Below are 27,229 nucleotides of genomic sequence, written 5' to 3'. Positions count from 1 at the left end.
ATTTTTAAAGGGAACTCGAGTCGAACTGAACTGATTTACCGATTGTTGTGGGTGTCATTGTTGTGTTAGTGCCTTGTCTGTGCCAGCAATATTGCAATTTGAAAGCCACTAAGTTACAGCTTTCGACTCCTACTAGACTAGACCTATGAGTAGTGGTACGAGTAGCTGGCCTGAAGTGAAACTGAAATTGTGTAAAATTGTGCTGGTGGCACTGCACTGGTTGGATGTTTCATCAGAGAACATTTCATAAGGAATCATATAAACAAAAACAAAAAAAACGAACTTGTCTTACAGACAAATAGACAGTACAGTACTAACTTTTACTAAGTTTTATCATGTCTATATTATAGTAGAAGAATCTAAATCTAGAACGTTAGGCATTTGTGCAAATCACACTGACTGCCACTGCTGCACTGTCAATGCCAAATGTGAATCATTATTATGGTCATGTGACATGATCATGAATGATGTTGATCCTGAATTTTCCATTCTATGTGCTGTTGACATATTCATTATGATATCTGTGAGAAGACTTTGTGTTGTAGACCAGAAACAGAGGCTTGTCTATGCTAAACAATTGGGTTGCGGACATGGTGCAATGCGGTCCGTCTCGCTGGAAATCAGAATCAGAATCAGATAAGAATTACAAAGAAATGATAAACAAGTAAATATTAACAGTAAGGGAAGAAAAAGAAAGAGCTACATCCACACAGATTGGACGATAGTCACCCAACAAAAAATACAAAGAAGGGCCTTTCGACCCGTACTTGTTTACAATGATTTATTATTAGACATTAGAACTCTTGTTCAGTATTGGATAATAACAAAGAATTGTAATTTTTATAGGCATCTTATAGCACAAGGGCAAGAGAGACATACAGTGTTGATGCTTTCACAAAGTTTAATATGTTGTACAAAATTGCAAAAATCTGGTGCATCATGGACTGGAGAGCACGCATAAAAGTGTTAGCTTAATTGTAAGTTCAATTTTTAAAAAAAGAAATATTGGAATTGCCACAAGGCCAAGGGAATGAATGGAGACTCTATGTTGAGTTCAAGCACACAAATTAGAAAAGCAGAATGGTAAATTCAAAGTTAAAAAAAGCAAAGAATGTGGAAAAATAAAGATTACGAATAAGTAAAGTATAAAGAAGCTCCTCTTGCTGTTTTCTCTCCTGGGCCAATGCGTATTGACTATTAACACACCTGCTTGGTTAGTCCCTGAGAGAATGTGTGCAGTAACCCAGAATATGGAGAATTGAAGCTCCCATCTAAATTTTCATAATTGACACAAATGCATTGTAAGGTGAATTCATTAACAGATGTCAGGATTTTCTTTGGCAGTTTTCACTCTGGATCAACTGTTCTACAAAAAAAAAAAATAAATGATTGTTTAAAAAGTTTATCGATCTTGTTAGAACTATTTCATTGAAACACTGTTACCACATACAAAAAAAAAGTCCAGTAAGTGATTTTGTCAGTAACAGTCTGTTTGATTCTTCCTTGAGCATGTAGGAAGAGCAAAGGTTCTAAACAAATACTGACAATATCAAGTTGTACAACTCCCCCATTCCAATATCTTGTGGGAGCAGATGTCCATTTTACCAACAGTATTTCCAATGTGATTCACTTTTATGAATTAGGAAACTGAACAAAGATGGAGAACGGTTATGGGCGTCGACCAAGTGCCATGGTACGCCCCGATGAGGGGCGTAGCCACACACCCCTGAGGCTCTTTGTTGATGCCAAAAGAAAGATGAATGAGATATACAAAGAAGTGGCTGGTCACATCACAGAGAGCCAGACCTTTCTGGATGGTAAGCCATGTAATCCATAACATTAAAATGAGGTGATGGTTGCAACTCTATTCTTACCATGATTCATTTCATTGGAGGTCCACTTTGTCTTTCCCATGTTAATATCAATGCATGGGTAGTAGTAGTAGTAGTAGGCCCATTCTCAGTAAAAGCGTTCAAATACGGAATTTTGGTGTCACCGACATTCCATGACAGTTTGCGGTTCCCTGAAACCTATTAGATACTATTTAAATGTTTATAATATATCACGAGGACTTTATTTGTTAAAAATAAACACGATATAATGCGGTTGTCTGCCTTTTTGTATAAAATTTTGCTGTTAAACTTCGTTAAGACCCCCAAAACGCAGTGTCGCCGGCTATTTCAGAATTATGTTTTATTGCTCCTCTCCGTCCACAAACACACTTTCCACATATCATTTTCATGGACGATGAGCATATCATATGTGCTAATCACAATACTCAAAAAGTTCCAAAATTTTTATTGACTTCTTTTTTTATAGCCTTTTGAAACCTGTCGCCAAATTCACCGCCAGATACGTTACCAGTTTCTTTAGTGTTACAGCATTGCGAAAATAGCAAGACTATGCAATGACCCTGTGTATATGAAACCCTGAGGATATACTTCATACACTGCAAGTACTTTGATTTTTTGTGCAACAGCTCTTTATTGAGAATATGGTACAATGTTTGAAATATCGGTTTTCTACACTTTTATTTGGACAGATACGTTACATACTTTTCACGTCACCCACTGCGATAGATATTGCAATGTCAGACAAATTGTATATTATACATTACTCCTCGGAATGACGCATCGATTCAACATTAAAGTTTAGTACAAGTGAGAAATATTTGGTAGATATCGCTCTCATAATAATATGATCGACCATATACGTTACCACAGATACGTTACGCCAGATACGTGACCGAATTTTGCTCATTGGTCTTGTGCTTTCTGGGGATCAAATCTGGTCAAAATTCATCCCTACACATTACATGCTTCGTTTTGTTGGACCTCAGGATTATATTCTTACACCAAAAGGACAGAGAGGTGAAAAAGAGCAACACTTCCACATGATTTTTCTTTGAGCGTCAGTGTCTCACCACTTAATGCCAAGTTTTCCGACAGATACGTTACCACATAATCAAAATGCTGAAAAGAAATTGTAAATGTTTTTACAAACAAATCGTTGTGTGCTCATAAACTCCAAAGTTCTATTCTATAAAACCCAACCACTTTCATATTCTATGCAACAACTTTGAACGTTTATTTTACAAGACGAAGCTAAGATTCAGCATATCAGTTTTTTGCTTTTCAGATTTAGCAGATACGTTACGTATAATTCAGGGCACCCACAGTGACAAATAATGTTATGTAAAACAAAGTGTTCATAAAAAAATTCTGCATAGAATGACGCTTCCATAAAAAATTAAAGTTATGTTCAAATGAAGAATATTCAGTAGAAATTGCTCTGTAACTTCACCGACAGATTCATTTACGGTACGCCAGATACGTTACCAAACTTTGAAAGAGTAAAAAGTAGTTTATGAAACGCTTCCGAGAAAAGTTTCAGTGTTCTGTTGCATATTTATTCTAGTGTTTTTCAACATATGAAGAACAACTCAAGATTCATTGATAAGTTGAACAATTATTTATTAATTTTCATTAAAAGGGATGAGCCAAATACGTTACCATAGGTCAAACAACTGTTTAGCATATCGAGTTCATAGAGACTGTACCTACTTCCTTCTAAGTGCCTGCAAAAATATATTTTTTAAACCTTGTTTGCATTATCCATCAAAACTTAATGAATATTTATAGTCAGATGGATAAATACATTCAGACGTAAGATGAGAATATTCTGTGAATGAAGAACTCAGCTTTCACATTTAGGGCTCTTTTCCACTACATTTCATAGTTTAAATATTACGTACAATGTTTAAAATTGTTAATTTGGGCTTACATCATTCATTTTTACATCAATTCATGAGGTAAATAATTAAACAGGTGATATTTATTAATTCATACACAACTAAAATTATTACTTATATTTTACCAGATACGTTACCAAAGGTGATTCGATGTTTTTCAATAGTTATTTCCCCAGGAAAGCAATTCATATTTGTTTCCTGTGGAAATTCCAGATCGGATCGTTCCCTTTGCATGATTTGTGGGATTCGAAACTTTATTTGTAAGCGAAATTTGCTAAAAATACAAAGTGAATCTTAAGGTTATATTTCATTTCAGCAAAAAGCATATTTCAACCTACCACACAGAAATAATTTCTACCAATTCCAAAGGGATGACAACATCTTTACCTCGTGAAAAACCCCAATATCTTTAGGGGGGACAGATGTCTTTTCCTGAACAGAAATTGGATCAAAACAATAAATTTAATTCAGAGTTAGGAGTCCATTACAACATGTAAATTTGCGGTAACGTATCTGATTGGTGATCAAAAATCATATATGATGCTCTATTTCAATTCATTTTTACTCAATGAATGGCCATCATTTAGAATGTTCCACTTTTTGTTTCGTATTTGACCGGTTTTGAAGTTTCCGAAAACACATCTTTGAATGAATTACTTTGTGGTTGATTTTTCGGTTTTACTCACATGGAATTGAACACTTAATCTGAGAATGGCCCAGTAGTAGTAGTAGTAGTAGTAGTAGTAGTAACAGCAGCAGTAGTAATAGTAACAGCAGCAGCAGTAGTACAGTGTAGTAGTAAATGTAGTATAACTTGTACTAGGAGGCCATTTTGTCACGCTGAGTTTCAAAAGGTAATAGTGGTATTGACTCTCAAATCAACTTTTAATGCTTGAAATGTTTAATCCACAATGCAGAACTGTGTTTGTAAAGTTAGCCAATGCAGTGATGCTCGTGATAGAATATACTGATGTTATCAAATAGGACCATGCACATCGTGCATTTAGCCTTTAAACCATTGTCCAGTGATGGCTAGAGAGAAAAATAATGACATCATTCTGCCTACAGGCATTCCCTCGGAGTCTAAGGTGGTCTCTGAGGAGCAGCTGACCAAAGTAGAGGCCTTTAGGAAGCAGGTCAAAGGAATCCAGGACGTACTGGAGAGAGATCACATGAAGGTGGCATTTTTTGGCAGGTAAGAACATTTTCTCTCTTTCAGGGCTTACCCTCTGCCTGGGCCCTCCGTGCATTCACATTAGAACCCACATTGCGGGGACAGTCACTGAGAGATCTTATCTTTTTTTATGACTGACCGTCCTCACTGAGCTATCTCGACTGTCCTTGACCTGTAGGGGCAATTGGGACTTGGGACAAGTTCTGCCACGTGAACCAGACATCACCCACATTTGATGAATACAGGTGGACGTTATCAATTATGCCTCAAGGTCGCTCTCCCCTCCAAATTTCATCCTTGGACTCGATTTGCTTAGCGGGGATGGGAGCACAATTCCCAGTGAGCATTCATATTATGGTTTTCAAGGAGAAAGTCCCACAATTTGGACTTTCCCCGCATCATAGGGACTCAAGTGAATGCAGGGCCTGTCTAATCTCCCTCCTTGGGTGGATGGAAGAAACCATGGCAGTGATTGTAATATGAAATGAGAATCAAGATAATTCAACTTTCTGAAGATAAAAGTTCATATAGTTCCTGAGTTTATTGTGTCAAATTGCATAAGTTGATGTAGGTCTAGGTGTACTTTTTGTATGGAAAGTTTTGTCATTATCACTTCCTGATTAATCAGAGTGTGTGATGAATAATAGTAGAGTCAAATCTACATATAATCTAAAATGCAGTTTAGAGATAAATGTTTTGGAGTTCAATGAACTGGATTGCTTGATTCGTGTGATCAGTGCTTATAGCTAGTGTGTGTTATCAGAGTTTACTAAAAGATCAAATAGACTCAATATATGATAGGAGTATAGTATGTCAAATCATATGTGTGACCTTTTTGTATTCACGACGTTATATGGCATGTGCACTGGAATTACTAATTATATTTGTGAGAGCTGTTATGAAAATAATGCAAGCCCAATATCCCTAAATGTTTATCATTTTTTCCTCTTTCGTCTTTTTCTGTGTATAAAGGACAAGCAATGGCAAGAGTACAGTCATCAATGCCATGTTGAGAGACAAGGTTCTCCCATCAGGCATCGGTCACACCACAGACTGCTTCCTGTGTGTAGAGGGATGTGAGGGCCAGGAGGGATACATGAAAATGCCAAACAGCACAGAGCGGCTCAGCATGATGGTCAGTAGTGGTCAATATCTACCTCTCTTTATTGTTTGGGGATATCTCAAATGATGACAAACGGTTCTGCAATGACTTGTGACTTTGATTTAAATTATGCAAGTAACACAGTAAGAGTGTCAGATGTAAATACAAGGGAATCCAGTGATATCTCTGCTATTTACAATAATCAGATTGGAAAGTTTACTTATATTAGCCCTTAAAACTACTTAGAGCTCGCGATGGCCAAACAACACTTTACACACATTTATGATGGATAAATCAGGACAATACTAATATGTGGTCCACCTGCCCCTAATTACCGTGGTAGATATTGCATGCAGGAAATGAATAGTGTGTGTCAGTATGCATGTAGTTTGAGTCCATGAGGAGGTTATTATGCGTGTTCTGCTAACCCTGGATTCTTGCCATGGTAATTAATTTCATACTGCTATAAAATGTACACAAAACCAAGGCCAGTGTATTACAAAGTGTGTGCATGGGAATAATATTGAATGAAGAAATGTACTGGTATATGAGCACACCCCACAAGATGATGAACATGTCAATGATGATGATGTTTGAAGGTTTGCATGGTGATAGGATAAACATAAGGAGAGGTTTGCAATACAAAGTCTACGAAGTCATGAGAAAGACCATAGAGAAAAAAGTCAATGTCAGTACATATAGGAAACAATATCATAGGAAACAATGTGCTGTAAAGCAAGATGTTTTCATGGTATGAAATTTTTGCAAATTGGATCTGATGGCTTTTTTCGTGAATTGCCAGTTATATGCAATGCATATAGTGAAGACAAGATCTTTCACATGCATTTTAATTTTGCAAATCTTGGCTCCCACAAAATTTGCAAAATTAAAATGATTGTGAGTATTTTGGGGTTTTGCAGTGTTTTGTAATATTAGTTTCATAAGCAAATGTTAGGAAAATTATGTCTTTTTAGAACAAATGGACACATATGTCTACATGCTTTTTCACCTTTTTCACCTTTTCTTGACAATATTTGTGATGTACATGATTCTTGCCCACAGTCTGTAGGTCAGCTGGCCCACGCCCTAGCCAATGAGAGGGACCATGAGGCCTGTCATCAGAGTAGTGTACTCAACATCTTCTGGCCCAAATCTCGCTGCCACCTCCTCATGAATGATGTCATCCTACTTGACAGGTGAGATGTCAGTCTTTCTCCTCATCTTCCTATCAAGTGATCAGTAAATATCTTCTTTTTCTTTCCCTGCCTCACAGAGACCCCCTCTTCCATGCTACATCAATCTGAAATGTAATACTATTTTATACATGGATAGATTCATATATTCTTACATTATACAACTTTATAGATATCTGTGGCTGAAAATCTGAGTGGTGTATACTAGTGTATTCCTGTGTCTGCTTGGTGGAGATGACCTTTGTGTAGCCTTAAGAAAAAGAAGAAAAAACCCGCTGTGGGAGAAAATATCTTTATCAATGCTCTTTGTATGGCCATGATAAAACTCACTTGTATATATTTTTGTTTGAAAAAGTGTTGATCGAAGCCCTAATCAACTCCAATGGCATGAATAAGATATGAACACAATAGTAATCTGATCATTCAAATTGTTGAAAGAGTCCAAGAGCTTATCGTTTCATGCCAAGTCCTATAGCGTCAGAAACGTTTCCCCACATTGTATAGAGTTCTCATGAGATATACTGAAAAACATGATATTTTCACGGTATGAAATTTTCGCGAATAGGAGCCAACGACCTCATTCACATTCGCATTAAATTTTCACGAGTTGCCTCTAACATTCAATGCATATAGTGTAGACAAGTTCTTTAGTGTGCATTTTAATTTCACGAAACTCGGCTCTCGCAAAATTCGCGAAATTGAAATGCACGTGAACATTCCTCGTTTTACAGTATTAGATGGATGTGAAGTGACTGCAGTATATTATGTTTCTCTCAATGTGCCTTCCTTACTACAGTCCTGGTATTGATGTTGAACAAGATTTGGATGAATGGATCAACAATCACTGCATGGATGCTGATGTCTTTGTACTCGTCTCAAATGCTGAATCCACACTCATGAGAACGGTAAGACATGCTCAGTTCTGTACAAAATCCGTTTTCGATTCCAGCCACAGAAAACTGTAAAACAAGAAACATCCACACCATGAAACTTTTCACAAATTGGAGTAGGCGGCCTTTTTCACAGTATGAAACTGTCGCAAATTGGTCGTTGGTATTCAAGGCATTGTGTAGATAAACTTTTACTCTTCTTTATTGTACTTTTGCAAATCTTGGCTCCTCACAAGATTCTTGTAAGTTTTATGCATTCAAATTTTTTTTTGCTTTTACAGTATAAAGGAGATACTACTTCTTGGGACATGCACCTAAATTTGCATGATGATTATCAACGACATTTAAGTGGAAAGTTGCTCAATAATTATAGACATGGTTTTTATGTCTGAATCTGAAGGTTTAGTCAATTATTTTTTATTCACAGAGTAGACATTTTATAAACTAGAATGCCATGTACATTATCTGTGTAACTGATGATGATTTATTTTTTTTCATTGCATCCTGATGTACAGGAGAAAAGTTTCTTTCACAAAGTGAGCGACAAGCTCTCCAAACCTAACATCTTCATCCTCAACAACAGATGGGACGCATCTGCCTCAGAACCTGAGTACATGGAAGCAGTAAGTGGATCTCGTTTTCTTCATCTCTCTCATTCATGAAAGTGTGTAATTATGAAGTAATTATGGGGTTTTGGTAATTTTGGTTGAAGTACATCACCAAGGTGATACATAATTGAAATAGATGCAATATGTCAAAAAGATGAGTTTAATTGAGCAGTGTCTCATATTGTGGACATATGCAACGATAATGATTTGGTTGCAGAAAGTCAAGTTTAAGCTCTAGTGTGATTGAAACGTAACTCCAGATAACATCAGAAAAACAAAAACAAAGATATAATTGTCCCTGTCAGCTCTAAGATCTGTATTTATCTACGACTGACGATAAGTCTGGTTCTGCTATGAGATACACTGTAATTAATACACTTCAACACTTCGTGAGTTTACTGAACAAAAAATGCAGCTCTTATGCTATTTATTTTTCCAACAAGACTTCAAAAAAAATATATATATTTTTACAATACTTTCCCACAAAAAAAACCTATTACAATTGCGTTCGTATTTACACCAAAGAAATTATAGAAACGTTCAGGAGCAATCCAATGAGATAATATAATATGCTAATAAATCCTTTCCTCATGTAAACACATCCTAGACTAATCTTATAAACACATCCTAGACCCGGGTTGAATAAAATACCTGTGGTTCAATACTTTACTGTGCGCACGTGTGGTTTCAATGTATACTGTCCGACGGGAATGGGGGGGGGGGGTGTGAACTAGTCTGTGCGGTAATGCAGAAGTTGCCTGGATAATCGCGATGTCGAGGATGTCGTCCGGCTGGCGGGAATTGTCGTCGTGTCGACCGAGATGCTACCGCTTGCGCCGGAGGACTACCAAGGTACGGGAATTCTGTCAGGGTAGCGGGAATTGCCCTCACGCTAACCGAGATGCCGTTGAGCTAATGGTGATGCCGTCAATATGATGCCGTTGAGTTACCTGACGGTGATTCCGCCGAGCGTATTTGCTATGCCGTCGAGATAACGATGGTTCCGTCGATGTAGTGAGGATTCCGTCGAGCGTATTTGCGATGACGTCGAGCCCAGCTCGTCAGTGTCGATCTATAAGGGGACATTATAACCACCTCTCATAACATTATATATTCACAGGGTAATATCAATCATGAACCACAGTTCAATACTTCCTTATACTTAATAATGCTCCTGTATACTTCCACCATGACAAACAGACCTATATATACATACTACAGAAATAAACCATCGCCATGTATATACTCATAACTCACTTAACATATAAACATGACAGATCATCTCATATAAACTATCTCAATCAAAACCCAGCTAAACTGTATTCTCTTAACATATATCCCTTTCTCATTATAACTAACCTTTAAATCCTTCAGCAACCAAAATTACATTCTAACTTATCACTTAACAAACTTCTAACTTCATTCACTTTAGTTATGAACAACAAAACCTGGATTGTATTTTCCTGATACAACCATAGAAAAACAAAATATACTGTATCCACAAATATCGCTGTAAATTTAAACATTCCACCTATAACATTCACCTGCTGACTTGGCCTGCCTTTTGCCAAACTAAAACAAATCCTATTTCATCATTATACAACCTGATTATCCAATCTGACATACAACATAATCTTTACTTTAACATCATTAATCCACATATTATAGTGAACCAGCGAACATAACATAAATCTCTATATACAAATATATATATATATATATATAACAATAATGACGAACTCAGAATATTGCAAAAACAACTTAATACAGCTACAAAACTACTTACGTCTGATTTGGTGTTCAGACCCTGAAGTAATGGTGAGGAGGAGACTTCAGCTGTTGTCAGTGCCTGCAGCATGTCTTGCGCGTGCCCTGCCCTAATGCGTGGGGCTGCTGTGCCATGACTCTCCTGCCTGAAATGCAGCGCTGCGTTGTAGGCCGATCAGCTACCTCTCTACTCCTATCACCAGTGAGTTAGAAGAGCATGTCTTGCTCTGACAGATGTTCAGATCCAACTGATTTTCCCTCCAAATTTACTTTCCTTGTCGCCTCTAATATAACTCCACCCTCTACTGTGCTTAAACTGGTTCCAACTAGCTTTCCCCTTTTTATTACATGTCCCTTTTCTTTCCGACTAATTCCTCCTTTTGGCTTTAAACCTATCTATCCCAACTATCTCCCCCTAACTAAATACCTATTCTCTCCTACCAACTCTCCCTTTCTACATTAGCCATTCTACCCTGACTCCACTGAGCCTCCCTCTTTCTTCCACACTGTCCTTTCTCCCTAACCACTTCTCTCCACCTGGCTTGCCCGATTCTAAATTTCTATGCTGTTTACGCCTGCTGTCCCCATTTCCCACCTGATGGCTTGCCTGAACAAAGGAATCTCATACATTCCACACTCGCACTCTCAGTCACATCGTGACAGTCCCCTAAGGACATTGAATTTTTAAAAAGCCATTAGATGAATTTTAAGCAACATTTATTTCATTTTATCTACAGCAATGCAATTGAGAAATGAAGGCACTGTGTTTCGGGGTTATCCAAAAGTGAATAAGTTCTTGTTTGCATGACAACAAGAAATGGCATAGGATATCTCAATAACACTTTAGCATCATGCCATGAATAGATTATGTAATCAAAACTATTTAGGGCTGAGTTTACTTGGCACAGCAATGATGTAAAAAGCATTTGATTTAATTAAATCAAATTTTCCACTGGGAAAAGCTATTATGACAGTTCACTCGTTCAGTTTTTGCCAAGATCTGATCAATGGTCAGGGCAAAGTAGAAAGATTTTACATTATACAGCATCAATAATTTGCCACAAATTCAGAAAAAAATGGGTTGAAATTCAAATGAAAATTGATACTGCAAAAATGACAGGTAAAATCATTGTTTGATTTTGTGAAAAGTTGATAGAAAGTCAAACTTCCAGGTCAAACATATGAGTTACATACAATCTTTAATCAAGTATGCATAGGATGAAATTTCATCAAAATTCATATTGTAAGAAAAAGGTACAGATATATCAAGTTAGCTTAATTTGTATCAGGGTCCCATTTCATAAATTATGTTGGGATAGCAACTCTTGCAAAAATAGTGAATTCTCATAGCAACAGCCAATCAGGAAGATCAGAATTCATGTCAGTACCATGATACTTTCCATTGCAGCAAGAGATGCTTTCATAACATTTTTCAAATGGGGCCTGGGAATAGGATGCTTGATCGCTAAAGGTCATATACACTTGTATGCTTCATTGCTTGAAACAGAGAATTATCCCCCAAAACCCACCTAGAGGAATAGTAATAGACTGGTTTACTATCTAACATACAAACCGTTTTTAAATTTATGAATGTTTCTTCTGTATTAGCATAGTAACGAGCTATCTGTACCTCAAAAAGACTTCTCATAACTTGGAATCCAGTTTGCATACATTAGTTGTTGCTATGTGGAGCAAACCTTGGGCAAGCTTTCTAGTTGTTGAGAAGAACCATTGCCAGAAAGGTACATGCATGAAATTTGAATATTATTAGTAAACCATTTTATTCTGATATGTCTTGACAGGTAAAGAAGCAGCACTTAGAGAGAGATATCAAGTTCCTGGTGGAGGAGCTCAAGGTAGTGAATGAATCCCAGGCAAAGGACAGAGTCTTCTTCGTCTCAGCCAAGGAGGCCTTGAACTCTAGGATACCTAAAACAATGTCAACACCAGACTCGGGTACCACTTGATGTTATGATGACTTTGGTAGCCATGGTGATGAGAGTGGTAGTCATGGTGATAATGAGAGTGGTAGTCATGGTGATGATGACAGCAGTAGCCATAGCGATGAGAGTGGTAGTCATTGAGATGATTGAGAGTGGTTGTCATAGTACTGACAGTGGTAGTCATGGTGATGATGACAACAGTAGCTGTAGTGATGATGACAATAGTAGCCATGGTGATGAGAGTAATGATGATGGTGGCAGTGATATGGCTGTGATCATGAAGTTAATAATTGTGATGTCTGGAATGATGATAATGACATATCTAAAGATGATGGTGATTTGATGATGTTTATGAGAGTTATGTGATGATAGTAATGATGATTGTACGTGTATGAAATGCTAAAGTTGGTGGTGGTGATGATAAAGATGATGATCGTTTTGATAATGGTGTTTTGATGTCTTTACTTGGAGCAATCTAGGTCTGTGTGTAAAAGGAAGCATCCACAATCATTCTGTGCGGCATATCAAAGCACTAGTGAAAACTATACCCACACCGAATGAATTCGAACTTCAGTTTATGATGAAGATGTTTGAAGTTGAAGTAAGACTTCCTGTCCTGTAGGATATTAGGATCAATATTAAAGCACACCCATCTATGACAGGAAGTTTCATTGTGTTGACATGCTTTATATGTACCATTATGTCTTGCCATACATCATGTTCGCCTGCCTCTGTTTTAACCCTCCATTCTCTTAGGTCCAGTGATTGAGGGTTACCAGGCAAGACTCTTTGAGTTTGAAAACTTTGAGAGAAAGTTTGAGGTAAGCAGATGATTGTTAGGACATGTTTGATATAGTGACATCTGATTGAGATATGTTTGATTTGCATTGGATATTTACAATTTACAATGGATGTGCATGCAAATCCATATATAACAAGGTTTTGCAAGCCTCTTGTTTTTAGATTGTGTAATGTCATAAAATTCAGGCATCGGGAAAAAGGGAGGTATTGCTGAAGTAGAGTTATTTGTGATGCCATGATGAAAGAGAGTGTTTCCAAATACCAAGAAAAAGCAAAATAACCAGAAATCTAATGTATGTCTTTCAAGAAAAGAAAAAAGAAAAAAAGAAAAAGGCGTTTGAAGAAATGTTGGTACTTGGTGGTGGTATAGAGAATGTTTATTTGTGAATTTGAGTTATTGCCTGTTTGTTGGAAGTCTGCGTGTCTATATCAGTCTCATGTTATGTACATATATACTAGTGCTCATATTTAGTTATGCTGCTGATCAGCTTTAAATAAAAAATGAGACACAAATGTTAAACATGAGAGCTTTTCTTGATATTGTTTGGTATATCTACCCTTAATTTGCTGAACTCTGTGTAGAGATTATTCCTCCCAGCACTTATAACAAACAAACAAACAAGCAAACCTTCCAGTGTGTCATGGACATCATTCCTTTGTACAATGTTTAGCTGTGTCAGCACGATCAGTACAATGCTTGACCTTTGACCTTTGACCTTTGTAGGAGTGCATCTCACAGTCGGCAGTAAGGACCAAGTTTGAGCAGCATGCTAAGCAGGGTAGACAGATTGTGGACTACACCCAGGAAATTCTCTCACAGGTCCTTGAGGCAGCCACCAAGAAGAGGTGAGGAAGAAATGGCCCAGGATTGTGGGGTTGAATGCTTGGGGATATAGGTTGTGTGGGATGGTAGAACTTTAACCAGTTGAGGACAGACTGTTTTTGCTACAACACGCATTTCCCCATAGACACCTGCCTGTGTATACTCGGGACTCGTTCAACAGGTTAATAACAGCAAAGTCATGGGATTGCTGGGCAGTATTATGTATTGGCTTACAATAAACAACAGTAGTTGAGTAAAGTATTTCATACAACTTGTTAAGTTCATTCTGTATGTTACCTTATTGCTTCCCAGAGGTTTGCTCTGCCTAGTAATGGCTGATAAATATGAAATATATACAGTGAACCTCTCTTATCCGGCCTCCCTTTATCCGGATCTCTCTATTATACGGACGCAATCTCACTGTGATTTTTTTTTTAATAATTACGGGAGGAAAGGGGGATTCCCAACTCCTTGAGATCTCCTACACAAACACAATGAATTACATATACTTATTGATACATTTCTTAATAATTATTTAGGTAAATCATCCCAAGAATTTATAAAAGAAAATGATTTCATTCTTGCAAACACGAACCTCTATTTTGGGGTCTGTTACTGAGTGTAACAATGAAAAGGTTGCAGTATACACATTACTACATGTGGTACTACAACGGGCTACATCAGTACATGTGTATGTATATGTACATGTATAAAGCATCGAGTCTCCCGTATCCGGCCAAATCCCTTATCCGGATGAGCCCCGGTCCCGACTTGTCCGGATACGAGAGGTTCAACTGTATATGATTATATACACAAATGTGTACATTTATCATGTGTGTTTTAAAAGCGTTTGTGATTCGTTGAATTGGTACCACATGACATTCAATCCCATTTATAGATATATAGATGGAGATACATACACATGTAGGGATAGGTAGATAGATAGTAGATAGATAGATAGATAGGCATACTGATGTGTGTCAAAATAAAGAGGGAAAGAGCATGCCAATGTTTTGCTTTGTTTTGACAAATTGCTTCATTCCAAGTTTTTCAGAGTTGACATCTATTGTGTCATGTGCCCACAAATTTACTAATTTTTCAAAACTGACATTCCATACAGGGGTATGTGCATTGAGAAACGGAAGGACCAGAATGACCGACTGGACTACCTGAAGGATCAGATGAAGATCCTCTCAATGGAGTGCAAGGAAAAGATCAAAGATGTCGCTGAACAGTCAGAGTCTAAGGTAATCAGCAAAGGGGAACCTTGTTGTAACCCCAATAGTTTCCACCACTCATTCATGAACGTGATTCAAGACTTTGGTACATAATCCTGTCCCAAGATGAGTAAACTGGCCAAGATTTGAACCCAAGATCTCCTGTCTGAAAAGTCTGTAAAAATGTTTCTGAGTTGTAATTCTTACGAACCGTGATCAGAGCATAAAATGAAGTCATGCAATCACTTTCATGTCAAGAGGAGAAGTGCATTCCATCCTGGGTTATTACACTTAGAGAAGGTTACAAGACATTCAGTGGCTCTGTGTAATAGACAAGATGATGGTAGTGCATGCATGAAGTCACATAACATCCAGAGGAGCTATGGCTAGGATGAGATGCTACAAGACTTTCCCACTTTGTCATAGACCTCTGATTCATGTGATTCTATCATTCTTATAAGTCTCTGAATAGAATGAAACCAAGTGTCTTGTTTGTAAATTTTCACTCTCACAGGGCTATGACCCCCCCCCCCCCAAAAAAAAAAAAAAATGGTAGAATTACTCATTTGAAATCCATGCCACAGGACTTTTTGTCATCCAGTTCTTGTGAATGTGGAGAGATGCTGCCATATTATGACAGAAAGTACATATACATGTACCCATTATATAAGAGGTCAAGTAATGTGTAGGTTGTACAGAATGTCTTCCTTAAAAAAAAAAAAAAAAAAAAAAAAGAGTTGAACAGTTTATGATTCACAGATATTTTCAGCACTTTATGAGCTAGCTGCAGCCAGTACTCTGATTTCATGAGTTCTTTCATTTCTTTTTCATTTCCTTACATCATTAGGTGTCAGCCACAATGACAGATGAAATCAGGAGATTATCTCTATTAGTGGACCAGTTTGACAAACCATTTCATCCTGAAACATTGGTGGTTCAAGTCTACAAAGAGGTGAGCACTGTAACACTTCTCTTTCATTCTTTATTAATGCATCTCTCAATGTTTTGGGTTGGTTTGGTTTGTTAAAGTTATCTTAAGCATTCTCTGTCTCCATGTGTTTATATTTATGTACCTATGCCTACCTGTGCCTTAATGTTTTGCCCTTTCATCTTCTTAAATTTTCCTCTAACTGCTTTTACTGTTTCTTATGTTGTAATTCTATGATTATACCCCCGCCAAACGAAGTTTGAAGGGGGTATATAGGAATCAGCGGACGGTCGGGCAGTCGGGCGGTCGGGCGGTCGGGTGGTCGGTCGGGCGGTCGGTCCGTTGCAAATCTTGGGTCGCGAACTACTTCCTCAGTTTTCAACCGATTCCCATAAAACTTGGCACAGATGTGTGCCTTGGGTTGTAGATGTGCAGGACGTATTTTTTGACAGTACCCAAAAGTATGTTGCCATGGTAACGGCATATTATGGGCAAAAATGGGTACAAATCTTGCGTTGCGAACTCCTCCCACAGTTTTTGATCAATTTTTATGAAATTAGGTACAGATGTTCATCTGAATATGTGAATACACATATTTCTGCAGTGGCAAAAAGTGCGTTGCCATGGTAACGGCATGTTATTGGTAAAATATAGGGCAAAATGCTTCATGGCAAAACTGCTTCATCAGTGTTCTTCCAATTCTTATCGAATTCATATTGAATGTTTGTCTTAGGATATAGGTCAGCATGACACATTTCTTGACAGTGACAAAAAGTATGTTGCCATGGTAACAGCTCACATATTATGAGCCAAAATGATGGAAAATTTTGTGTTGCAAACTACTTCCTCAGTTTTTGCCCAATTTCCATGAAACTTGGTACAGATGTGTGCCTTTGGTTGTAGATGTGCAAGACGCATTTTTTGACAGTACCCGAAAGTACGTTGCCATGGTAACAGCATATTAATGGCAGAAGATCAAGGAAAGATCTTGCGGATTTAACTACTTCCTCAGTTTTTTGACCAAAGCTTATGAAATGTTGTTTTGACCAAAGCTTATGAAATGTTGTTTGGCGGGGGTATAACCAGTCGCTGTAGCGACATTTCTAGTTTCTTCTACTGTGTGATGCAGTCCTGTGATGATGTAGGAGATATTATATCTTTCCTGCTAAACACAACCCCAGTCAGTACTCCACCAAGATGTGGAGATGAATACTGTGAATACTGCCCTAAACAGAGGAGATTATCTCCTTCTAGCCCCACCCAAACCCTAATCAGAGACCTAACCAGTCTTATTACTCCACTACTAATGTAGATGCAAAAAGGCTTCTCAGATCTAAACCCTGACCATTACCCTAACCCCACCTTTGATGCCACCAATGAAGTGTTGGCCAGCAACCCCCCCCCCCCCCCCCTAAGGAACCCCCAGTCCTGAAATGTTTCTCTTCCTCTCCTCTCCACTCTCAGGAGCTTCAGAAACACGTGGAGGCAGGCCTGGGTCAAAACCTGGCTGCCCGATGTTCGGCCAACATCAAGCAGACAGTGGAGGAGGTACAGACACAGATGACAGGTAGGTTGCCATGGTGATAAAAGTAAGGATGGGGTTTATCTGACCACTCACAAAGGAGAGAAATACTCCTGAGTGGACTTGGTTCTGTACTTAATTTCAAAGGCCTGAATAGTTTCAAGCCAAGTCTGATAAAATTGCATAACAAATGGGAAACAAATATTTAGTTGTTAAAAAGTGTATTACAATTATGACAGCTTTTTATATCTGAAACCATCTTGGGAGGAGATGCTTTTACAATGTTTCTTGCAAGTATAGTTCAGATTTGTAAAGTTGAATGACTGAATCTTTTGCCTGCCAAACATAGAAACAGTCAAACAAACATTAAAAGCATGATACTGTATGATTTCCAGAGCGTCTGTCAGCCTTGTTGTCGGACGAGTCCAAGGACCGAGTTGAGGGACTTCTCTTTAGGAGAGACTTTGATCTGAGCTACCGTCTCGACTGCCAACATCTCTTTGCCGACTTCAAGGAGAATATTGAGTTCCGCTTCTCGCTTGGCATCACGGCCATCATGAACCGTTTCCTGGGAGCAAGGGGGGCTAGGGCTACCCTGGCAGGTCTCACTGGAATGGTGAGGGATCTATCTAACGTGATTCTTAATACTTTCTCACTCAGTTAGTGGCAGAGCTGATGGCAAGATTTATTGCAGAGTTTCAATTATCAACCCTAACTAGGCCGGGCTATTTAGGTGGGCCTCCCAGGCCCCCCCTCTCCAGATCTCAGCCATCGACCGCGCGATCGCGACGAAAATTGGCACACACATTGCCTATGATGTAATCTAAAATACCATGAAGTTAATTTTTCAAAAAGTTATCATTTATACTAAATTATGCTAATTTATGCATAATGATGCATGAAATCGGACTATTTGGTATAAATCACAAAATAAAGCTCAAAACAGGCACATTTTTTGTGTAGATATTCTTTTTAGTGTCCTGAGCAAATGTAATAAAAAAAAATTGTGATATCAGAAAAAATTCTTAAGTATCTTATGGTTTTTTTGAATTTCTTATGTATTTCCTTGTTTTTTGACTTTATGTTTTTCATTGTTTTTTCAATGAGATTTGTCCGCGACATCGCTCCGAACAAGAAAATATGTTATTCATTGATTTTAATCGATAAAACACCAAAATAATCGTGCTTTTATGAAATTTGCCTGTAAGCACAGCTTGCATTGAAATTGTACACAAATTAACGTTTTTGAGCAATTTTTGGTCTGACATGCATGTACATATTTATGCGTAACTTCAGAACCGCGCGCCCAGGCGTCGTTAATTTGGTGTCAAAAGATGCGGGAGACTCAAAAGAAAAAAGTCATGAAACGTCGCGGTGATAGCTTTTTGCGATTGCGATACATCGCGCGGAACGTCGAGGTTAGTTAGGGTTAATCTTTTTACTTTCCAGTGGAGTATGTCATATTAGGCATAAGTTTACTACTGTACATTGACTTACTGATATTTTTAGTTGTGTAATTGTTTATCATGGAATGGAATGGTTCAATTTGTTATCAAACTGTGAATGAATTGTGTCTGGTCTACAATTATAAAAGTATGTATGACACATCACAAAGTTTAAGCAAAATATGTTTTTTGTGTAGTGACCAGTTATTTACAGTTCCTTAAAACATGTGGACTTATATGACTTGAACTAAAGACTCCAGTGAGCACACACTAAAAATTAACTTATTGATTATTCTGAAGACTGCCATGATAAAAGTGAACTTGAAAACAACTCATGTATCTCTGCAGGTCCCTACAGGAGTGCCATCCGCAGTGACGGACGTGGAGGATCCGTCGTCAACCGACATGACGGTTGCTATGCTGTCTGGGATCGCATCGCTATACTCTCGCACGTCGGTTGGACTCATGATCGTCACTGGAATTGTAAGCCTCCACCTCCTCCCTTCTCCTTTTTATTTTTCTCTCTTCCCAATACTGCACCCATCTCTTCTCCTATCTGTACCTTCAGACTGGTTTATTGCAGACTTAGTCTAGTCTAGAAAATGCTCATGTGAATGGGTGCCAGGTAAAAATGGCAGAGGTAAAAATGGCAGAGGTAAAAATGGCAGGGGTAAAAATGGCAGAGGTAAAAATGGCAGAGGTAAAAATGGCAGAGGTAAAAATGGCAGAGGTAAAAATGGCAGGGTTAAAAATGGCAGAGGTAAAAATGGCGAAGGTAAAAATGGCAGGGGTAAAAATGGCACGGGTAAAAATGGCAGGGGTAAAAATGGCAGAGGTAAAAATGGCAGAGGTAAAAATGGCAGAGGTAAAAATGGCAGGGGTAAAAGTGGCAGAGGTAAAAATGGCAGAGGTAAAAATGGCAGGGGTAAAAATGGCAGGGGTAAAAATGGCAGGGGTAAAAATGGCAGAGGTAAAAATGGCAGAGGTAAAAATGGCAGGGGTAAAAATGGCAGAGGTAAAAATGGCAGAGGTAAAAATGGCAGGGGTAAAAATGGCAGAGGTAAAAATGGCAGGGGTAAAAATGGCAGAGGTAAAAATGGCAGGGGTAAAAATGGCAGAGGTAAAAATGGCAGAGGTAAAAATGGCAGGGGTAAAAATGGCAGAGGTAATAATGGCAGAGGTAAAAATGGCAGAAGTGAAATGTCAGAAGTAATGAGAGCGGTTTCGTCAGATATAAACGTATGAAGAGGTTTTGAATGATAACCTAGTCAGAACAAACTGCATTTATGGAATTATCAAATCCAAATTGCAGATTTGAAAAATATTGATTTAATTATGTTTTAAAAAGATTAGAGCACTCTCATTATTCTGAGTTTGATTCAAGTGCAGTGGCGTAATCTGTCTGTGTGCAGAGAAATAATAAACCAGCTAAGAGCCTAGTAGGCCTATGGGAAATTATTTTTATTATTCAGTATTATTATCATTGTTATTATTATTATTATTATTATTATTATTATCATTGTTATCATTATAATTATTATTATTATTATTATCTATCATTACAAGGGGGTTCCAACAATGCTGCAAAGCCCTTAAACAGTATAATCCTACGTTGTTTCGCCCAATGAAGTTATCACACACACACACACACAAACACACACACACTCACGAACCCACTTTTGGTATAAACATATACGCAAATATACATACTCTCACATACACAGTCTTGCACAAACGAATTCCGCTCACGTCCAGGCTAGTATATTGTCATAATTTTTCATTTTTTGAACTGTTTAGTGTAAAAAAGTGAAGGAGACATAGTCGAAGCAAACCGCTAATTTTTCACCTGTTCAATATTATTTTCTCACATTCAGGTTTCGTTGGAGCCTATTTATCTCACAAGGCCTGATCACAACATAATGTAGAAGTAAAAATACAAAACACAGAAAACAAACTACAGCAGATGTATCGGCAGACATAAGTAAGCTCTTGCAAAATATTGTATTATATTGTTCAAGTATCACATGGCGCAAAAACAAATATCTCGAAGTTTAATGAACACTTTGTGGTCACTTTACCAACTTATGCCTATTAAAACTGGAGATGAACTTTAGAGCAATAAACTGTTCTACTAGTGAGAGTAAAAACTGATAGTTTGCTTGGGATTTCTTTCAACCATTGTTGAACGAATTCGCAGACGAAAAAATGTAAATGTTTGATGCCTTTCAAACTTAGCTGTTGCTCCAAAGTCAGATTCAATTATGTTATCAACATGGTGTGTTGCTAAAGATTGGTAGATTCAGCCACCGAAAATAACGTTGTTCCCTCGTTATACAACAACAGTAAGAAAATCCAATCCAATCCCATCCAGGTAGATTGAAATCACCGTCCATGACTACCATATGATCGCGATTCAATTTACACAGGGATCGCTGAAGCTCTGCAAGACTCTCTTTACATGTGCCGCGGGGAGAAATGTAACACTGCCCTTTTAGATTTCTCCCAGTGGTAACAGAAACAATAAAAGATCCCTGCCAATTTTTCATACCTGCATGTCTGTTATCAAGCAATTGTATTTCCAGAAGCTTGCACACTTTTTGAAATACTTATCAACATAGCATAGGCCCTACCAGATCTAAAGTAAGTTTGATATTTTACTGACAAGATACATGTCGAGCTATTTAGTGTTTAATATGTCCATTTTCAGGTGTACCGAGGCTTATCATTTTACTGATATAATTGGATTGTTGACTGGCCGAGCATTTTTCAAGTTACATGAGTGTCCCATATTTCTTCCCGTGTCCCATTTCTCCCCGGTCTCCCCCATGCTTTATTTCAGGCGTATTATTTCGCGCGTATTGCGAGAAAGGTGTCAGAAACATGAAGAAAAAAAAAAATCTCTGTCACTTTTACCTTGTCCTCTTGCATTTCATCGACTAAATTCTTATCAATGGCATTTTTATCTCTAGCATTTTGACCACTGACATTTCGACCACTGACAACTTTACCTGTGACATTTTTACCACATAATTATTTACCTCTGCCATTTTTACCTCTGCCATTTTTACCTCTGCCATTTTTACCCCTGCCATTTTTACCCCTGCCATTTTTACCCCTGCCATTTTTACCTCTGCCATTTTTACCTCTGCCATTTTTACCTCTGCCATTTTTACCCCTGCCATTTTTACCTCTGCCATTTTTACCTCTGCCATTTTTACCCCTGCCATTTTTACCCCTGCCATTTTCACCCCTGCCATTTTTACCTCTGCCATTTTTACACCGAACCTGTAATGAGCATCAACATTCAAGTGCAATGTTGATAGTGTTTGTGTGTACAGTGCACTCCCACTCCCATTATAACAAACAAGGTTAGACAAAAATTCTGATTACAATGAAATGAAAATTCAGGTTCCATGATTATCATCTACTTTTCCTCTGTTTGGTTATAATGAAGTTTCAATGTAACAATTGAAAACTGCCAGTCCTGAGGACTTCATTATAACGGGAGTCCACTGTAAATGTGAAGTACTTGCCTCATTTCTCCACTGATCCATCAGGTACATTGTATACTCAATATGTCACAACAGATTTTTGCAGTATTCCATGTGATAGCATGTTGATTTGATCCATCGTGAGACCAGTACTAATGTATGCAATGTTTCTTAATGTGACAGGTGTGGAAATCAGTCGGCTGGCGAGTGCTGGTGGTAGGGGGCGGGCTCTACGGACTGGTCTACGTCTATGAGAGACTCACATGGACCAACAGGGCTAAGGAGAGAACCTTCAAGCGCCAATTTGTGGACTACGCCTCAGATAAACTCAAACTGTTGGTCAGCTTCACTAGCTCTAACCTCAGCCACCAGATCCAACAGTGAGTCCATGGGGGCCTTGTCTACCATTTCCCTCAATTTTTGATGTTTCATGTATCTAGGCACTTTGATATGTGACCCTGCACCACAAAACACACAGAAAGTCGCCAGACATGGATTTTTAGTTAAGGGCAGATTCTGAAAGAGAAGACTCTAAGCTTTAAAATGATGTATAACTCAATTCAGTTGGATTCTCCTAACCTATATAAATATTGGAAAGAAAGCACACACTCAGGAAAAGTGTGAACTGAGAAAAGAGGCTCTGAAGTACAGTGTGTATTCAAGCGCTTAATCTTTACCAAGCCGTGCTGCCTGTGCGATGAATGGGACAAAAAACAGGAAGTAAACCACCGGAGTAACAACAATGAAGGGATTATCAAATTGAACTGAAATTGAGCATGCCTTATTAACACACTCTGTCCATAATAATGCCAACTTTCAAAGCAGTAGCGTCATCCTTTCAAAAGTTATTAGAGTTGAAAGTGAAGAGTGTGCACAAGGTTTCTCAGAAATGAAAATTGGACTCTAAAGACACATCTAGTCACAGTATTCTGCTAAAAAATGTTCGAGATAAACTGCTAAAAAACACATTTTCCTGACCGTTTTATGATCCCAAATTTTAACATAATCTAGAAGAAGACTTGCTCTTTCAGAAAATATGAAAAAGTCATGATCGGCTAGGTTGACCCATTTCACCTATTTTCAGTCCTCACTCAAAATCAGTGTGTGCGACTTTTTGTTCGTTTTGTGATGCACGGTCACATATCATCTTATTCTGTCACACCATCATGTACACATAGGAAATCCTGATACACAGCCAGTACAATTTGAGACAACCAGCTTAGAAAATATCATGCACATTGGTTTTCTTTAGTCACATGTTTTATGATCATGGTCAGACTAAGAACTTTGCTCATAAGATTTTTGGCCAATATGCGAAAGTGGTCACTGTGAAAGGGTCAAATTATGATAATTTTACAATAAACAAATGATGTACTTTACATTTAAACTGACAGTCGTCTGGAGAACAGCCTGTAGTACAATTTAATTTTTCCCATTGTACAACCACTTTGGGAATCCTCTCCCTTCTACTGTCAACAAAGTGCTTCAGTGAGAGATATATGAGAGATATACAGGGGCTGCAGAGCATTTTTCAGTCTCGGGAATTGCGGTACCAAGGGGGCGAGGGGTCTGGGTCAGACGGGAAGAATGAAAGGAAGGATACATTGGAAATTCACAGGCGTCGTGATTTTTTTCTTGTTTTTGTTGTTGTTGTTTTTTATGAGCCAAAGGAAGTCAGTGGAGCATGATAATTGTAAAGCTGTGTGTATCTTCATCATGAAAATGAGCATGTAATATGTATGTCATTTTCATCATGATGAGCAAGCTATTCATATATCATACAGATCATGAATCATTTTCAAGTACATGTCTGTCATTATCAAGATAAGTAGTAAAACACCAAACCTTCTGAGCAAGATAGACTGTTGTTATGACGAGCAAGCTATGTGTACATTATGAATGCTCTCTTTGGTGGGGGTCTGTTCTATGTATACTGTTGGTATGACGAGCAAGCTATGTGTACATCATGAATGCTGTTTTTGATGGTCCATTCTAGGGAGCTGTCGGGGACGTTTGCCCATCTGTCTGTGGAGGTGGAGAATGCCAAGCAGGAGTTGGAGAAGGACATAATGGACCTGGAACTAGAGACCAAACGACTGGAGGGTCTCATCTCTAAGGCCAAACTCATGAGGTGAGTCATAGGACCAGGTGGTCCAGTTGGACCCGGACTAGGTTCTGGAGTCTGGATTGATAGTTACACAATTCCTGTATTTTGCTTTGAGAGAGAATTGTAAAGCCTTCTTATTTCACAATCCTGTTAGCTGAAACAGATAGATGAGTGAATAACCCAACTCTGGCGAAATGGTAGCAAGTACGATAATATTATTTCTAAGAAATGGACAAAATATGTTATATTTTATATTGATACCAGAGCAATTGTGACATACAATGAATATATCTCTGAGGTTTATAAAGTGTTCTTGGCATCATGTCTGCAAAGTTGTATACTTTGTTGAGAGGTTTTGAGAAAAAAAAAAGTATTAGTGTTATTATTGTATAGGTGTTCAAAAATTGTGTTCAAAAATGTTTTACACCCAAAGAATGAAGTTTCTCATCCTTTGGAAGATAACAAAGAAAAATTTGTCATTTAAGACATAAAGTAGTTGTCACTCTAGGCTTTCATGCATGCAAATGCTGCACTTCATTTTCTTTTCTTTTTTTTTCTTTTTTTTTTTTTTTTTGGGGGGGGGGTTGTTTGTTTTTTTGTTTTTACATCATTGAGAAAGGCTGTCTTCAGGAATGAGGGTGTGTGAATAAAAGAGCAAATTGCAACAGCATTGACTTGATGCATTCCTTTGCAGAGGGAGATCTGTGATCAATAGTTTTGTCATTTCTTTGCAAATTTTCTTTGTGTAGGAACAAGGCAGGGTGGCTGGACAATGAACTGGAGCGATTCTTGAAGCAGTTTATCCAGCATTGATCCTGAGCGGTTGTCATGGCAACAAAGAGACGAGTCCTGGCGGAGGAAGAAGACGACTGAGCTAGAGAAGAGAACTGCCATCTCAATGTGAATCTTGTCTTGTGTCCACCTGTCTGTCTGTTTGTGTGCAAGGGTCTGAAATATCTCAAGTAAAACACAGACTGAGTACATCGCTGAATCAAAGCAGCTAGCAGCTCTTTCATTCTTACACAATCAAAGTTTGACACGATCAGTATGGAATGAAAACACTATTTGTACTTCATGATCTGCCACAAATTCAGTTTTAAGCACACGTTTGTCTCATCACTATGCAGAATATTTACAGCAGTGTAAGCTTGTCTCATTTTGAATCGTAGTATCTTGTTTAAAGCAGGGATGCGTTTTTGGACCTTTTATCCCTTGAAAAGTCATCATTGTCTACTAACACAATACCCACTAACACATTTTCCAGTTGTAAGTTGCCCATTGTATGTCATCATGACGTTACTGACGAGTGAGATATATACACTGGTGTGACTCCCAGACAAATACCTCATGATGATAAAAAGTATTACCTAACAAGATTGTAGACCTCAGAAGTGTTTCCAGAAAGTACATGTATAAAGTTATCTTGATTATCTATGGTCTGTTGGAAAGTTTTGTTTCTAATTAGCCAAACTATAATTGTTAAGATTTTACTTTATGCAGATGGTAGCATTCTTTTCACATGGAGAATCTTGAAGCCAAGAATGAATACATCTTGCTCCCACTGATTGTTTTTCTTTTCTTTTCTTATCTCTCTGAGTTATGTTCTTGCCATTGAGTAGAAACAATCAACATGTATGATGATATGCTTTACAAACTGATTTTGCTGTAAAAGAATATGAACCCACTTTAAGAGCAGATACTGAAGTCCTTTTTTTTTCAATACATTTTAACCACAACAGATTTCTATTAAACTCCCCATTCCATCTTACAAGGAAACCTGAGATATCTTTTTGTATCTACTGATACAACACCAATACAGAATTAGTCTTTTGTACTCGTAGATATATAATTTTTTGAAAGTCGCAAATATTTATGAAGGTTCTTATTTGTGTACCAGCAACACAAGATTTCTGAGAATATCAGGATAAAGTCTTAGTATTGCTATGAAGGGTTGAGAAGTGTTTGCTCCAACTGTTGCTGTTTTGCTGTCTGCTCGTACGTGAAAAGGTCATAAATACATATCTTGCTCTTTTGGTTTTATGTTTTGTACTGAAGTCAGCCACAAGCAAAAAGACAAATCCATGATATATGCAGCTGTTCGGTGTCTACCTTAAAGAGAAATCCACCAATTACCAACAAGCAGTTTGGCAAAAGATTTTACTTTTGTAAGACCCAAGTCTGGTATGATAAGCAAACTTCACTGTCTAAGTGTATAACAGAATTTTACTCAAATCGCCTGTACTTTAGCTTGGAGTACTTCAAGGGGTCATATATCTTTTGAACTATATAAAGTTATGCATGCATCCATAATATTCTGGTGATGGGACTTGGTTTGAGGGATTTAAAGAGCAGAGGATTACAAGAGCGAATGTGTCATGTGGGTGGCCTACTCATTCAGACAGCCCAATCAATGGCTAAAACATACTGTGAAAGCTATTATTTGTATGATAGTGTGCAGATATTTTTG

General features: G+C 37.9%; 1 protein-coding gene across 1 annotated transcript; it reads left to right on the top strand.

Moving 5' to 3' along the window:
- Positions 1-1,635: 1,635 nt before the first annotated feature.
- LOC139736414 (mitofusin-2-like) lies at positions 1,636-27,229 on the top strand. The gene is made up of 17 exons (XM_071647165.1): positions 1,636-1,817; positions 4,820-4,946; positions 5,898-6,060; positions 7,090-7,223; positions 8,017-8,125; positions 8,626-8,733; positions 12,288-12,441; positions 13,185-13,249; positions 13,954-14,075; positions 15,173-15,299; positions 16,117-16,221; positions 17,662-17,764; positions 18,115-18,335; positions 19,513-19,647; positions 22,839-23,035; positions 24,652-24,786; positions 25,512-27,229. The coding sequence occupies exons 1-17, from the start codon at positions 1,658-1,660 to the stop codon at positions 25,573-25,575; spliced, it is 2,229 nt and encodes a 742-aa protein (XP_071503266.1). The 5' UTR covers positions 1,636-1,657; the 3' UTR covers positions 25,576-27,229.

This window comes from Diadema antillarum, unplaced genomic scaffold (genome assembly GCF_040938485.1).
Source record: "Diadema antillarum isolate AM-2024a unplaced genomic scaffold, OU_Dant_1.0 seq00000644_RagTag, whole genome shotgun sequence".
Taxonomy (NCBI): Eukaryota; Metazoa; Echinodermata; class Echinoidea; order Diadematoida; family Diadematidae; genus Diadema; species Diadema antillarum.
The sequence above is the reverse complement of the archived record's forward strand: the minus strand, read 5'-3'. Positions and strand labels throughout refer to the sequence as shown.

Coding starts and splice junctions, on each gene's coding strand:
- LOC139736414 (XM_071647165.1), top strand. CDS start 1,658: ATGGAGAACGGTTATGGGCGTCGACCAAGTGCCATGGTACGCCCCGAT. Junction 1,818..4,819: donor GAGCCAGACCTTTCTGGATG/GTAAGCCATGTA, acceptor TTCTGCCTACAG/GCATTCCCTCGGAGTCTAAG. Junction 15,300..16,116: donor CTGAACAGTCAGAGTCTAAG/GTAATCAGCAAA, acceptor TTACATCATTAG/GTGTCAGCCACAATGACAGA.